This window comes from Podarcis raffonei, chromosome 8 (genome assembly GCF_027172205.1).
Source record: "Podarcis raffonei isolate rPodRaf1 chromosome 8, rPodRaf1.pri, whole genome shotgun sequence".
Classification (NCBI taxonomy): domain Eukaryota; kingdom Metazoa; phylum Chordata; class Lepidosauria; order Squamata; family Lacertidae; genus Podarcis; species Podarcis raffonei.
Genome location: NC_070609.1, coordinates 90,358,951 through 90,373,783, shown reverse-complemented (window position 1 = coordinate 90,373,783; position 14,833 = coordinate 90,358,951). Strand labels below are relative to the sequence as shown.

Genomic DNA, 14,833 nt, shown 5'->3' with positions numbered 1-14,833 from the left:
GGTGTTGATCAGGTGTATTAGAAGGGCAAGATGTCTGTTGTGGGAAATGCATCATGAGGGCAGAAGAAGGGAAAGTCATGTATTAGTGAAAGGGCCAGGTGGATGAAGCCAGCATAATTCAGGAAATAATTTGCTTGCATGGAGGCCTCTGTGACTTATTGAAGGCTTGCAAATGCCAGTTGTTCATTAATTGAGATTTTTAATTAATTCACCAAGTCTTAAGTTGTAGTTTCAGCAGGAGTAGGTGGGCTGCTTAGCAGTAGTGAAAGGGGTGAGGCGGCAGGGAGATGAGCGCAGTGCTAACACACCAACAGGAGCACCAGATTGGTTATGCCATGTGTTTGCACCACTGCAACCACCCTGCTGCCTCGCCTCTTCCCCTTTGCCTTCTGATAAGCAACAAGGACCCACCTGCTGGGAAGCTGGTGTTAGTGGATCTGCTTCACCTGGTAAGCAGTTTCTGAGTTTTGGTGAAAAAAGAGTGTAAGAAATCTACTCACCTGTATTCTGTCTCTGGCCACTTCCATTCCAGGTGACCTGTTTTTAAAGCAGTGATTACAATTTGTTTGTGAGTTATAGGATGCTTCAACAAGCAATTGTTATCCCTCACTATCCAGTGTATTACCCCCTCATTTTCCTTAGCGCAAATATCCAGGTATGTGTTTTTTTTTTGGGGGGGGTCAGGTTTGTTGTACAAGAATAACAACTTTAATAGTGCAAGCTGAATTTGTCAGTATGTGACTGAATCCTGCCCCAAAATAGTGACAGTCTGGAAGCACCCTATGAGCCTCATTCTCCATGCACTGCTTAAACAAGTTGTGATATGCGCAAGCAATTCTCCTTTTCTGTTCCAGTTAACTGAGGATGTTGCATCATGCAAACCCTTCTCCACTGCTCTAGACAATGGCCGGGTGATCTTGTGTGATCGTATTGCAGATCCCTGGGTAAGTGCTCCAGATAGTTCCTCTACTGTCTAAAATTTGCTGGCACTCTTCCTCTTTGCCTTTTGCTTGATGTGTTTCCTCAGATCCAGGGTGTGGCTAATCAGGCCTCCCAGGCCCCCCCGCTTGGCCTATGAGGTTGTGACAGGGCAGGCAAGGACAGGGCTAAGGACCCTCTGCAGGCATGCCAGGATTAGGGCCCCCACATCCTCTGGACTCCCAAGCAGGGGCTGCAGCCACTCCTGACAAAGCCCTAGCCTGACTCACTATTGCTATTGTTTTCCAAAGAAGGTGGCAATGGACAGCCTTCATCAGGGCAGATTCCCTGCTTTGATTGAATCTGCGCAGAGTGTGCAAACCTGTGGGAACCAGGAATGTACATGAGCAGCATTTGGGAGACTTGCACAAAGCTCGCACAGTGGTTAGACTGTGTCTGGTCTTGAACATTTGTTACAGGGAAGGGTGTGTATAGAAATTAGCCGAGTTGGAGCATTATGGCTGACAGCAGGGAGTCTCTCTCTCAGCATCTAACGCCTCTGCTCAGAGACCTGCACTGGTTACGGATTCAGTGAGCTAGTATAGAAAGCCCTTAACCACTTGAAAGCAGTTTACCTGTGAGATTGCCTTTCCCCCACATGCACCTGCTTCAATCTGAGGAACTGCCACCATTTCAGGTTCCACATAATACTCCTTAGTTGCAAAAAATTGATCTTTCAGTATGGCAGAGCCCTTTTTTCTTTAGGCACACCTATCCAGACATTCTAGGACGTGGGTGGCACTGTGGTCTAAACCACAGAGCCTAGGGCTTGCCGATCAGAAGGTTGGCGGTTCAAATCCGCGCAACGGAGTGAGCTCCCATTGCTCGGTCCCTGCTCCTGCCCACCTCCTGCTAGTTCAAAAGCACGTCAAGTGCAAGTAGATAAATAGGTACCGCTCCGGCGGGAAGGTAAACAGCGTTTCCATGTGCTGCTTTGGTTCGCCAGAAGCGGCTTAGTCATGCTGGCCACATCACCCGGAAGCTGTCTGTGGACAAACGCCGGCTCCCTCGGCCTATAGAGCGAGATGAGCATGCAACCCCAGAGTCGTCTGAGACTGGACCTAACGGTCAGGGGTACCTTCAACTTTACCTTTATCCAGACATTCTGGCAGCAGAAGTAGTGTTTTAATCTGATTTTAGCTTATCATTGACACTGATTTATTATTTTTTTTAAAGATATTTATTAAAGTTTTCAAAGTTAATACAATAAAAAAAAAGAATCAAAAAGAAAAAAGAAAAAAATAACAAAAAATAGAAAAATACAAAAAGGTTTAAAAACACATAAAGTTCACAATACTTATTTTTCATTAACATATTTCCCCGACCTCCTCGTACCTCCCTTTTTTGTATTCCAGTTCAAATTGTTAGTTCAGCAAATCCATATCAGTAATTTTTAGCCTATTTCTGCACTCCCCCCCCATATCACTCAAAACATTACAGCTGGAAACCACTTAATTTCTATCCGACATCATTCTAACATTCATTAATTTTACAATATTTCTGTAAATAGTCCTTAAATTTCTTCCAGTCTTCTTCCGCCGACTCTTCTCCCTGGTCACGGATTCTGCCAGTCATTTCTGCCAATCCCATGTAGTCAATCATCTTCACCTGCCATTCTTCCAGAGTGGGTAAATCCTGTGTCTTCCAGTACTTTGCGATAAGTATTCTTGCTGCTGTTGTAGCATACATAAAAAAAGTTCTATCCTTCTTTGACACCAATTGGCCGACTATGCCCAGAAGAAAGGCCTCTGGTTTCTTCAGGAAGGTATATTTAAATACCTTTTTCAATTCATTATAAATCATTTCCCAGAAAGCCTTAATCCTGGGGCACGTCCACCAAAGGTGAAAGAATGTACCTTCATTTTCTTTACATTTCCAACATTTATTGTCGGGCAAATGATAAATTTTTGCAAGCTTGACTGGGGTCATGTACCACCTGTATATCATTTTCACAACTGTTCCCAGTCAGCAAACATAATGTTATGTCCAACATCTTGTGCCCATTTAATCATAGCAGATTTAACCGTCTCATCCTGAGTGTTCCATTTCAACAGCAAGTTATACATCTTTGACAAAATCTTAGTTTTAGGTTCTAACAATTCTGTTTCCAATTTTGATTTTTCCACCTGGAAGCCGATTTTCTTATCCAAATTATAAGCCTCCATTATCTGATAATAATGAAGCCAATCTCGCACTTTGTTTTTTAGTTTCTCAAAACTCTGCAGTTTCAGTCTATCTCCTTCTTGTTCCAAAATTTCCCAATATTTCGGACATTTGGCCTCCATATTGAGCTTTTTCTGAGCTTTCGCTTCCATTGGTGACAACCACCTTGGGGTTTTATTTTCCAATAAATCCTTATATCTAATCCAAACATTAAACAATGCTTTCCTGACAATATGGTTTTTAAATGCTTTATGTGCTTTAACCTTGTCATACCACAGATATGCATGCCACCCAAAAACGTTGTTAAAACCTTCTAAATCCAAAATGTCTGTGTTCTCAAGAAGCAGCCAGTCTTTCAACCAGCAGAATGCTGCTGATTCATAATAAAGTTTAAAGTCTGGCAGGGCAAATCCACCCCTTTCCTTTGCATCAGTTAATATCTTAAATTTTATTCTGGGCTTCTTGCCCTGCCAGACAAATCTAGAAATATCTTTCTGCCACTTCTTGAAACAGTCCATCTTGTCCACAATCTGCAATGTTTGAAACAAAAACAACATTCTAGGCAATACATTCATCTTTATAACTGCAATTCGACCCAACAAGGAAAGCTTCAAATTTGACCAAATTTCTAAATCTTTTTTCACTTCCGTCCAACATTTTTCATAGTTATCTTTAAACAAATTCCCATTTTTAGCTGTCATATTAATCCCCAGGTATTTCACTTTCTTAACCACAGTCAAACCTGTTTCATTCTGAAACCTCTCTCTTTCAGTCAATGTTAAGTTTTTCTCTAAAACCTTAGTTTTTGACTTATTCAATTTGAATCCTGCCACCTGACCAAAGACACTGATTATTTTTTGAACGCTTTAAACAGCTGCTTTCAACAGTTTATACTGACATATTTTACTGTTCTATTTCTTTTGTAAGCCACTTTGAGGTTTCTCTTGACAGCCAAAGGGCATATGAATTTTATGAAAGAACGGAATTCTGGGCTGCATCAATAGGAGTATAGCATCTAGATCAAGGGAAGTAATAGTGCCACTGTATTCTGCTCTGGTCAGACCTCACCTGGAGTACTGTGTCCAGTTCTGGGCACCACAGTTCAAGAAGGACACTGACAAACTGGAACGTGTCCAGAGGAGGGCAACCAAAATGGTCAAAGGCCTGGAAACGATGCCTTATGAGGAACGGCTAAGGGAGCTGGGCATGTTTAGCCTGGAGAAGAGGAGGTTAAGGGGTGATATGATAGCCATGTTCAAATATATAAAAGGATGTCACATAGAGGAGGGAGAAAGGTTGTTTTCTGCTGCTCCAGAGAAGCGGACACGGAGCAATGGATCCAAACTACAAGAAAGAAGATTCCACCTAAACATTAGGAAGAACTTCCTGACAGTAAGAGCTGTTCGACAGTGGAATTTGCTGCCAAGGAGTGTGGTGGAGTCTCCTTCTTTGGAGGTCTTTAAGCAGAGGCTTGACAACCATATGTCAGGAGTGCTCTGATGGTGTTTCCTGCTTGGCAGGGGGGTGGACTTGATGGCCCTTGTGGTCTCTTCCAACTCTATGATTCTATGGAATACTGTATGAAAGTAAACTTTTCATTTGGCGACCTGCCAGCCATGGCATCCATGTCTTCCCAGAGGATGGAGCCCGTCACCAGGGTTTGTGTCTATGTGCTTCCTCCCCCAGAATGCCTTCTGGTTCAGCCTGGGCTCTTGCGCCTTCTTCCTCCTCCCCAGCATCTTCTTCGCCATCAAGACCACCAAGCACTTTCGTCCCATCCGGCACCGATTAGTGTAAGTGTTGGGCACAGACGCAGGGGGGGGGGCCTTGGGGGCGGCTTCACATTCAATTCAATTCATCTGCTTATTAGATAATTTGTACACCAGCCTTTGCTGTACAACCCCCTGGGTGACCGCCAACAATGAAACAGCATGGAGAAGAAAAGATAAAAGCACAGAAATAGCAGCCATAAAACCATATTATTCAGCACAGCTGTAGCTCAGTTAGATGCTATGATGGGCACAGGGTCACGGGGGCCTGCAGGGTGAAATTGGGAGCAGGGACCACAATCCAGCACCCTGTGAATGACCCATCAGGTCCGGAGGCCTTATGGACACCCACAGTGTTTCCTCCCACTCTGTTAAACAGAGAATAAAAGCCATTGATTTATAAGAGCCACATATGTCAACCTGTTGCCACATATCCCATGGCCTTATTTAGCCTTTTTAATCAATACCTATTTTATTAGCCTTCAGACCTTTTACATCACAGGTGTTCTACCGTCCCTTTTAAAGGTCAGTGTTGCCTCTGTAACTCCACTTGGGTGGAGACCGTCATACAAGTCAATGCAGTATAAATTATCTTCTCATGAGGCTGTTTCCAGGCTATCTTTGGAGACCCTTGTGAGTATTATTTTTCTTGAGGAAATGAGCAGGTGGCAAATTTGAAATGTCACTTTTTTCCTCATGTTATATAACCTGTCATTGCCCTTCAATAATCTGTTGTATTGAGGCTGTGGTTTGCAATTTGGGAGTAATTCTTAGTTGGCAATAATAAACATCCTACCTTCCCCAAAACAAGCTGATGAGCTGAAACAGCTTCATAAATTTGTATTGTCCTGTAGTGGGGACCCCTCACTGATCCGCAGTGGGAGTCTGACCTCTTCCCCCTGCCTCCTGATTTTTCCTCTGTAATATGGGGTGTTCCAGGAGAGCCAGTGTGGTGTAGTGGTTAAGAGTGGTAGACTTGTAATCTGGTGAACCGGGTTTGTGTCCCTGCTCCCCCACATGCAGCTGCTGGGTGACCTTGGGCCAGTCACACTTCTCTGAAGTCTCTCAGCCCCACTCACCTCACAGAGTGTTTGTTGTTGGGGAGGAAGGGAGAGGAGAATGTTAGCCGCTTTGAGACTCCTTCGGGTAGTGATAAAGCGGGATATCAAATCCAAACTCCTCCTCCTCCTCCTCTTCTTCTTCGTCTTCCACCCCGGGAACAAGGAGCTCCATTAGCTTGCATGGGAATCAACTGAACACTCAGGAATGGGATTTGGAGGGTCAAAAGGGTTGTGCCCAGTTTGCACTTGAGCCTTCCAAATGCTTTGGAGTTGAACCCAAGCCAGGCTCAGGTGAACACTTGTACCTTCTCTACTGCCAAAAGGGGAGGACATTCCATATATAGGGATTGATGCTTGAATACAAATCCCTGAGGACAAAGCACACACAGGCCATTGCCCATAGCAAAGGGCAGACAGGGACATCAGTAGCTGTGTTCCTCTTTAAAATACACAGAAAAGGCAACATCCACTAGGGGAGGCTCACAAGTGGGGGGGGGGAGGGAGTTGCCATTGCACCCAGATCTTTCTTTTGGGCTTCCCATGGGCATCACTGTGGACCAGATTCAACCAAACAGTCTTGCCAGTAGAAGCCCATGCAAGGACTTCTGCTAGCCCATTGAGTCTTTCCCCTTCCTGCACCCCTGTGTGCCCCCCAGGTGTACTCTGAGGGGTGGCTGGGAGAACCCCTGGAACAGTGCATGGGGGTAGGAAAGGGCAGGTCATGCCATCAGGCAAGCAACAGTGTTTGCCCTGATGGAACGATTTGCTTAATAAATAGGCTCTTCTTAAGTTCTTATTTTCCCCCACAGCACTTTTCCCAGCCCTGATAGTGAAATTGAACGTCTATGTTCAGAAGCCGTATCCTGAGGAGGAAAAGCAGTGGGGAGCTATTGTCATCTAGCCCCGCCTGTGGGCTTCTGAATGACTTCCGGCTGGCCCATGTTCTTTTTAGTATATTTGCTTATAATATGGTTCAGTGTAAAACATTGATCAATGGGACTGTGTCCTCCTCTGAACGCCGCTTGTTCGTCATGAATGATGTTGTTATTTTGCAACCAGTCCAAAAAGTTTTGAAGGAGATACCACATATATAACTTTGAGGAGATGTCTAACAAGCTAATTGGCTGATAGTTTTGAGGATCATTTCAATCCCCTTTTTTATAAATTGGGAAAAGGATATTCATTTTCTTTCCAGAGGACATTTGGCCCATGTTGTTGATGGTGGTAAATAAGCCAGCCAGCAGAGGCACCCACCATTCCAGGCATTCCTTATACAGCTCTTCTTCAGGAGCTTTGTTTTATTTATTTTATTCCAGGTAAAGATGGTAACAAGTAAGGCTGCTTGTTCTTGAGCTCTGTGGTATGTTTTTATTTGTTTCTATTTCAAAAAGTTTTAAAGTCAGTTGGTTCAGCTGTTAATGTTAATTGCAACATGCAGGCATGGAGCAGATCTGTGTTAATTTCTTTTACTTTTGTTTTCACTTTATGTGTGCTTAAAAGCCATGTACAGTGATACCTCGGGTTACAAACACCTTGGGTTACAAACGCTTCGGGTTACAAACTCTGCTAACCCAGAAGTAGTTATCTCAGGTTGCAAACATTGCCCCAGGATGAGAACAGAAATCATGCAATGGCGGCGCAACGGCAGCGGGAGACCCCATTAGCGAAAGCGCGCCTCAGGTTAAGAACGGACCTCTGGAACGAATTAAGTTCGTAACCCGAGGTACCACTGTATTTTAATTGGAGGACAGTCACTGGGATAGCAGTTGTTTTGGCACAGCATTTAGCATTTAGCTGGTAAGGAATGTTTTTTTAGAAGTTCACCCTGACCAAAGGAAAGACTGCAGTTTCTAGGGGTAATTGTAGAAAACCAAATTATGATACCTTGAGCTCTCATTTAATATACCATAACTGGCTAGAAAACATCCAGAATGGTCTTAACCTTCTTTCATTTTATTTGTATGCTCCAGCAATTTGGTATAATATGGTTGCAAGAGAATTGGTTTCATGAACTGAACCCTGCCTCCACATACACACTTACTGTCAAGGGACTGGCTGGATGAGGGGAGTGGTGGGAGGCAGCAGCCGGGGAACCCCCAAGGGAACCCCCAGAGGAGGAAGGCTCAGAGCCAGGGGTTTAGCGGTGGGACACTGAGGAGAAGTCAGAGGAAGAAGATTGGTGGGAGGAGGCGTCGAAAGCTGAAGAGGCAACAGGTTTAGTGAGCAGGAAGAGCCGGTGACAGGAAGCAGTTCAAACTCTGAGGTTGGGGGGCGGGGGGCGCTGTCAAGAGGCTGTTGAAGAAGCCAGGGAGTCTCCCTCTCCTGCTGCGACAATCTCCCCTCCCCACTGGTCTCCAGGAAGAAGAAGAGTTTGGATTTGATATCCCGCCTTTCACTCCCTTTAAGGAGTCTCCAAGCAGCTAAGATTCTCCTTTCCCTTCCTCCCCCACAACAAACACTCTGTGAGGTGAGTGGGGCTGAGAGACTTCAGAGAAGTGTGACTGGCCCAAGGTCACCCAGCAGCTGCATGTGGAGGAGTGGGGAATCGAACCCAGTTCACCAGATTACGAGACTACCGCTCTTAACCACTACACCACACTGGCTCTATTATCTCAGAATAATGAGGAGAGCAGAACAGAGGCCAGAGGTGCTCAGGCGCTGCTTGAGACAGCTTGGGAAGTATCCAGAAGAGGAAGAGCCATAGGGGTTTTGGAAGGCAGGGACCTTCAGTCCCAGCAACTGCTCATAGGGCAAGACCAACTGGGAAAGGTTGCTGAGACCCCTAGGCAGGGTTTTATTTCCTTTCCTTGAATAAAGCAGTAACTTCGCTGGCGTCTGAGATTTGCTTCCATTCTTGCTGACCTGTGTCTTACGCCAGCCCTGACACAGGGCTATAACTCTTTTAGCCAACCATCTTAATAAATGTTAAAAGGGTTAAGGAAGTGGAACTTGACTTCCTTTATATCACTTGATTTGGCAGGGGAAGTTTGCATAGCAGATTCTGGAATTCAAAATAATTATATTTTGCCAGCTGACCCACGTTAGAAGCTGGAGGCTGGACTTGATGGGGACAATTCTTGTGTTAAGTCAGTCCCATACTCATAGGTAGCTGATAGGGTAGGTGCATATTGTAGGCTTGCCTTACAATTGCTATTTTTACCTAGTTTTGATTGAAATGTATTAATAGATTTTTAAAGCCTTTTTCTGGGCACCAATCCACAAAATTAAATAAACCAATATTAATATATATATACAGCACAACATGGATGCTATGAAGAAAGGAAGAAGGAAGATTAGAGCACAATAAGAACGTCAAGTATATTCTTCCAACTAATGTAATTTCCCTTCTTTTAGCTTCATCGTAGAATGCAGAATTGCACCTCTCCAATAGTGTTATGGTTCTCTACCTGGGTTAATATCCTTTTGCTTTATCTTTTGTCTCATTTCCTTAAGGGGTTGGCATTTATTTGTGAATAGCGTCGCCCTGGTTTCACAACAGACCTTGTAAGAAAAAGTAACAGTCGCTCCCGGGTGACAGAGAAAGGGACGTCACTTCTCCCCAAACCTCTCATTTGTGTTTTTTCCCCATATTGTGTCTAGCTCCACTGGATCAGAGGAAACTTACCCCTTCCATATCCCACGCGTCACGTCTCTGCGACTGTAAGCAACTCCATGTGTTCGGATATCCAGGTGAGAGAGATGTGCGTTCTCTGGGGATCTGTGACCCCTGGGCTGCTCATGTGCACGTCCTTCCCTCTTTCTGCCACAGGGTCATCAAGTGCAAAGTTGCCACAATAGCTCAGAGAACAAAACTTCTGGGCACCTTTGCTAGTGTGAGAATCTCAGAGCCACCAAGTGCTCTTTGACAACATTCAGCTTTCCCAGGTTAAGCTCTTAAAATTACAAAAATGGCACCAAGGTAATAATTACTGCTTAAATACTTTCCTTGCTCCTTTCTAGGCATTTGGAAGTGCCTCAGATTCCTGTAGATAAAACTAAAATACTGTGCTCACTGAATCTCTGAATGGCAAGAGACTCTACCAGGTGTTCCTGAGGTTTAGTTTCCTTGGAATGAGGGTCAGTGGAGATTGCGATGTATTTAGAATATATTGTTTTATTTAAACACATACACAACATGAGCATAGGATGGAGGGGCTCACAGCATTAACACCCCAGCAGATCTTTCTTCCCCATTACGGACTTGAGTCCCTCTCCTGCCTTTTTTGTGACCTCCCCAAAAATCTAGCTAGGAATTTCCCTTCTTCCACAAAGACAAGCCCTGGTTTTAGAGAAAGGCAACTGATACTGGAGCCGCCCCCTGCACATTCAGCCCTCTCAAGTCAAGTCGCTCTGTGTCTCCTTTCAGTTCAGCCAAAACACACAGACACAGCCCCACTTGCCCTCAGGTGGGAAAAGCTCACCTATTTATCTCTGTGGCAGCAAGGCTCACACTAAACTGCTGATGTGACAGTACTTAGCTGAGTGGCTAAGGCCATTAACTTTACATAGGAATTGGTTTGACCAGTATGTAGGTTTTTCTACTGGATTCGAAACCTCACAGGCCAGTAAGGGACCCACTGGTATCATCCAATAATAATAATAATAATAATAATAATAATAATTTATTATTTATACCCCGCCCATCTGGCTGGGCCTCCCCAGCCACTCTGGGCGGCTTCCATAAAAACCAAAAATACAGTAAAATATCACACGTTAAAAACTTCCCTGAACAGGGCTGCCTTAAGATGTCTTCTGAATGTCAGGTAGTTGTTTATCTCTTTGACATCTGCTGGAAGGGCATTCCACAGGGCGGGCGCCACTACCGAGAAGGCCCTCTGCCTGGTTCCCTGTAGCTTTGCTTCTCACAATGAGGGAACTGCCAGAAGGCCCTCGGCGCTAGACCTCAGCGTCCGGGCAGAATGATGGGGGTGGAGACGCTCCTTCAGGTATACTGGACCGAGGCCGTTTAGGGCTTTAAAGGTCAGCACCAACACTTTGAATTGTGCTCGGAAACGTACTGGGAGCCAATGTAGGTCTTTCAAGACCGGTGTTATATGGTCTCGGCGGCCGCCCCCAGTCACCAGTCTAGCTGCTGCATTCTGGATTAGTTGTAGTTTCCGAGTCACCTTCAAAGGTAGCCCCACGTAGAGCGCATTGCAGTAATCCAAGCGGGAGATAACCAGAGCATGCACCACTCTGGCGAGACAGTCCGCAGGCAGATAGGGTCTCAGCCTACGTACCAGATGGAGCTGGTAAACAGCTGCCCTGGACACAGATTTGACCTGTGCCTCCATGGACAGCTGTGAGTCCAAAATGACTCCCAGGCTGCGCACCTGGTCCTTCAGGGGCCATCCAATCCTATAACAATCCCTCCAACCCTATAACAAACTAGTTTTTCTCCCTTCTGTTAATAGTACAACAGATGAAAGTGAGGGCGAGGGCCATTTTGCTGTCTAGGGAACAGATAAGCACACAGAACCTTTAGGACCAGCTTATCTCCACCTTAACCTGTTAAATGGCAGCAGTCATGTCAAGCATGCTCAAATAATCCAGCTGGAGTTTCCGACGGAGATTCCTGATGCCTTTCAGAACTCTGCTAAAATCAATTAGGCCTGCCTGCCTATAGAGCCCCTCACCCAAACCATTCTCATGTTTTTCACTTGCAGGAATCACCATGGGAAAATGGCTGGATCCTTCCAAGGGTGGCCCTCTGCGCTGCATGGGGTTGATCCTGAGCTCTTCATGAAGTGACTTCTCTTGGACTGAAAACTTTTTAACCCATCGCTGTTACTCATCTCATCACAAATTGGCTTTCCTCCCAAGTATCCCTTGCTGGGCCTCCTCACTCAAAGAGAGCGAGGCAATTTGTAGATGATGGCCAGGTGGTTGATGTCCTCTTAAGCCTTTCTCTTTCTCTTGCAACCTGGTATGAGGCCTGTTTCACCACTTGGCAGGTTACTTTTTAAGAATAACATAGATGAGGCTGAGTAGGGATGGAGGCTTCTGTAGATTTCAGTTCTCACAATTTCTCGTTTTTCAAATCTTAAATTCACTTCTCCACATTTCTGCAGCACATTTCTGCATTTTTTAAAAAACCCACATCATTATAATTCATCAGCATGTTAGTTGATGTTCCCCTGATAAACATAATATTATATGCAGTGTGCTATTTCCCTTAATATATGCTTTTTTGTAAGCACTCTTTCTAGGAGAACTGCATCACAAAATTTCAAATTCATGAGACTTTTGAGGCACAGCTGTGTTTCAGTTTGTATATTAGATTCAGCTTTGAATACATCCTGAATCAGTTTCCTTCTCCACTTCTAGGGTAGGAGGAATCCCCCACCTAGCAAGCGGCAAGAACGGTGGTTGTGCTGGCCTGGTGTGTCTGCGGGAGTTGAGGTTGCCAAAATAATTCCGCACTGTCAAAAGTATCCACCTCCTCCCCTGATCAAAATCTCAGATTTCAACTTAAGAATCTTTATTTATATAAGAAATGGTGAAATGTGGGATGAAGCAGAAAACAGATAGGCAGCGTTAAGAGAGAGAGAGAGAGAGAGAGAGAGAGAGAGAGAGAGAGAGAGAGAGAGACAAAACAATTTATTCCCTAACCTAGCTTAGAATACATAGCAGCTTCCAGGGTCTGAAGCTGAGACCTTCTACATGCAAGGCAGGTGCTCAACCAGCAGCCACTGAGCTGTTCCTCCCCTGTGTTCTCCCTCTGTGAAGCTGCCTGCCATGTATGCACAAAGGGGTAATGCAGTGCTTATTTTTAGCAAAATTCTCTCTGCATGCCACACCAGCAAGAAGCAATTGAGGCACTGCTTCCCCCTGGTGCTATGCATGTAGGAGTGTTGCTAAAAATAGACATGTTATTCTGTCCTTTGGATGTGCATGCCTCTGCATGTGCCACGCAGAAAGAAAATGGCCCGCTCCCACGTATGCACGAAGCTCCTGCCATCCGAGCCCTTTGGGGACAGCAATCTGCCAGTCTTGTGTATAATAATGGCTGCAATTTGCCCCAGTCAGTTTGGGAACGTTGGCCTATTAATAAATAAGGCACTTTTGAAAGATGTGGCTATCAAAACTTTCTGTTGCATTTGTGTCTTTGGGGAAGAGCAGAAGATGATTTGGGAAACCCAGGAATGTCAGAGGTTGTCTCATATTGAGTTAGACCAATGGCTCATCTATCTTAATATTCTCTACACTGACTGGCAGCAGCTCCCCAGGGTTTGGGACAGAGGACTTTCCCTGCCCTACAACTGGGACTGAACTTGGGGGTTTCAGGGAGCTGTGGTCTTTCCCCCTCAAGATGTGGAGAGTGTCCTCTGGTTTCAGTCATCCTGTGGTGATAGTTCAGCTGCTTTAGCGCTCAGAGTTTCTTACTCTGTTCACAAGTAGGTTTGGCAGATTCAACCCAGAGAGAAGTTTGTCCGGCTCAGCTTCTCCTACTATTGCATCATTATCAGGAAAGAGAAGAGAAGCCTGCCATTGAAAAAAATTAATTTGGCATAGCCTTAATATTTTTGATAAAAATATATGTCATACCAGGATGAAGGCATAACAAGTAGCCATGAACAAATTTCTCAATGTGTATCAAAAATATAACCTCCACTGATTAATCTGAAGAACAGGAAAACCCACATTGTATTGAAATTTCTATTTCCCCTATCAGTAGCCAGCCAGAGGTGCAGATGCTTTTGTCCCAAAAAACCCAGAAGTCACTTGTGAGCTGCCAGTGCACCAGTGCCTTCTTGCAAATAAGGTCGGGCAATTAGAAATACAAAAAAAACTGGAGGTAACTTTAAACGGGGATAATTTCATAAACATTCCTAAAGTAGTTTAGATCAGGCTTCCTCAATCTTGGCCCTCCAGATGTTTTGAGACTACAATTCCCAGCATCCCTGACCACTGGTCCTGCTAGCTAGGGATCTTGGGAGTTGTAGGCCAAAAACATCTGGAGGGCTGAGGTTGAGGAAGCCTGGTTTAGATGAAGGATCACTACTGATGTGTGCAGTCACACCCTGCTTTTACATATGACAAAAAGTCTTGCCAAGTTTTTTAAGTGTTTCAAAACCTATGTAACATGCCTGAGCAAAGGGGGCAGCGTGTCCAAAGAAATGTGCCCCACTCCTATAGTATGTCCACATTCGTGGCTTCAAGCACAAGAAGGTCTTTTTCTCTGCTGCATTTCAAGTTGCATTTCTACACAAGAGAGGGGGTGAGGATTCTTCACTGTCACACATGACCTTTTGGTTTCCCTGCCCCTGCAACCTACCACCCCCTGAGGAATTAATGAAACTGTCCTAGGCACATGGGTACTCAGCTGCAGATGCATAATGGCTTTCTCAAATGTACACACCGTTATTAAGAAGCAAATTGCAACTTAAGTTTTCTAGTTGGGCTGAAGCTGATTTGAGAAAAAGGCATCAAACAGAAGTATTTGTCAAGAAACTACAGCATCAATATGGATTCTGGCTAACATCACGCAAATGTGGTTTCAAAAACTAGCAGTGGAAATCCGGAGTAAGGGGTCATGTGAACATGCCCTGAAAAACAATTGCCTGTTTCCCAGCCTGAAATTTTCTAGAATACTAAATCTCACTAGATCTGGCAACATTTTGTTTTCTCTTAAACCAGCTGAGTGCAGTCAGATTTAGCTACCTTCTGGCAGGGCATTTGAATACAACAGCAGTTTTCTCCGGCAGGATTAAATCTGCTGAAAGCTATAATCTGCCAAATGTTTCAGTTTAGTTTGTTATAATCTGTTGGAGCTTTTTCAAGTGGTATTTTTTTATAGCTGGAGATTATTATTATTTTAAAGGGGGGGAAGGTTTATAAAAGGACCTTATGGCAGGCTTT

General features: G+C 44.6%; 1 protein-coding gene across 1 annotated transcript in view; it reads left to right on the top strand.

The window, feature by feature from the left end:
- Positions 1-13,058, top strand: part of PROM2 (prominin 2) — a 53,617-nt gene extending 40,559 nt beyond the window's left edge. The window contains exons 21-24 of the mRNA XM_053401517.1: positions 855-944; positions 4,828-4,934; positions 9,572-9,661; positions 11,638-13,058. Coding sequence (XP_053257492.1) covers positions 855-944; positions 4,828-4,934; positions 9,572-9,635 — 261 coding nt within the window. The 3' untranslated portion in view covers positions 9,636-9,661; positions 11,638-13,058. The remainder of the gene's footprint in view (positions 1-854; positions 945-4,827; positions 4,935-9,571; positions 9,662-11,637) is intronic.
- Positions 13,059-14,833: the final 1,775 nt, after the last annotated feature.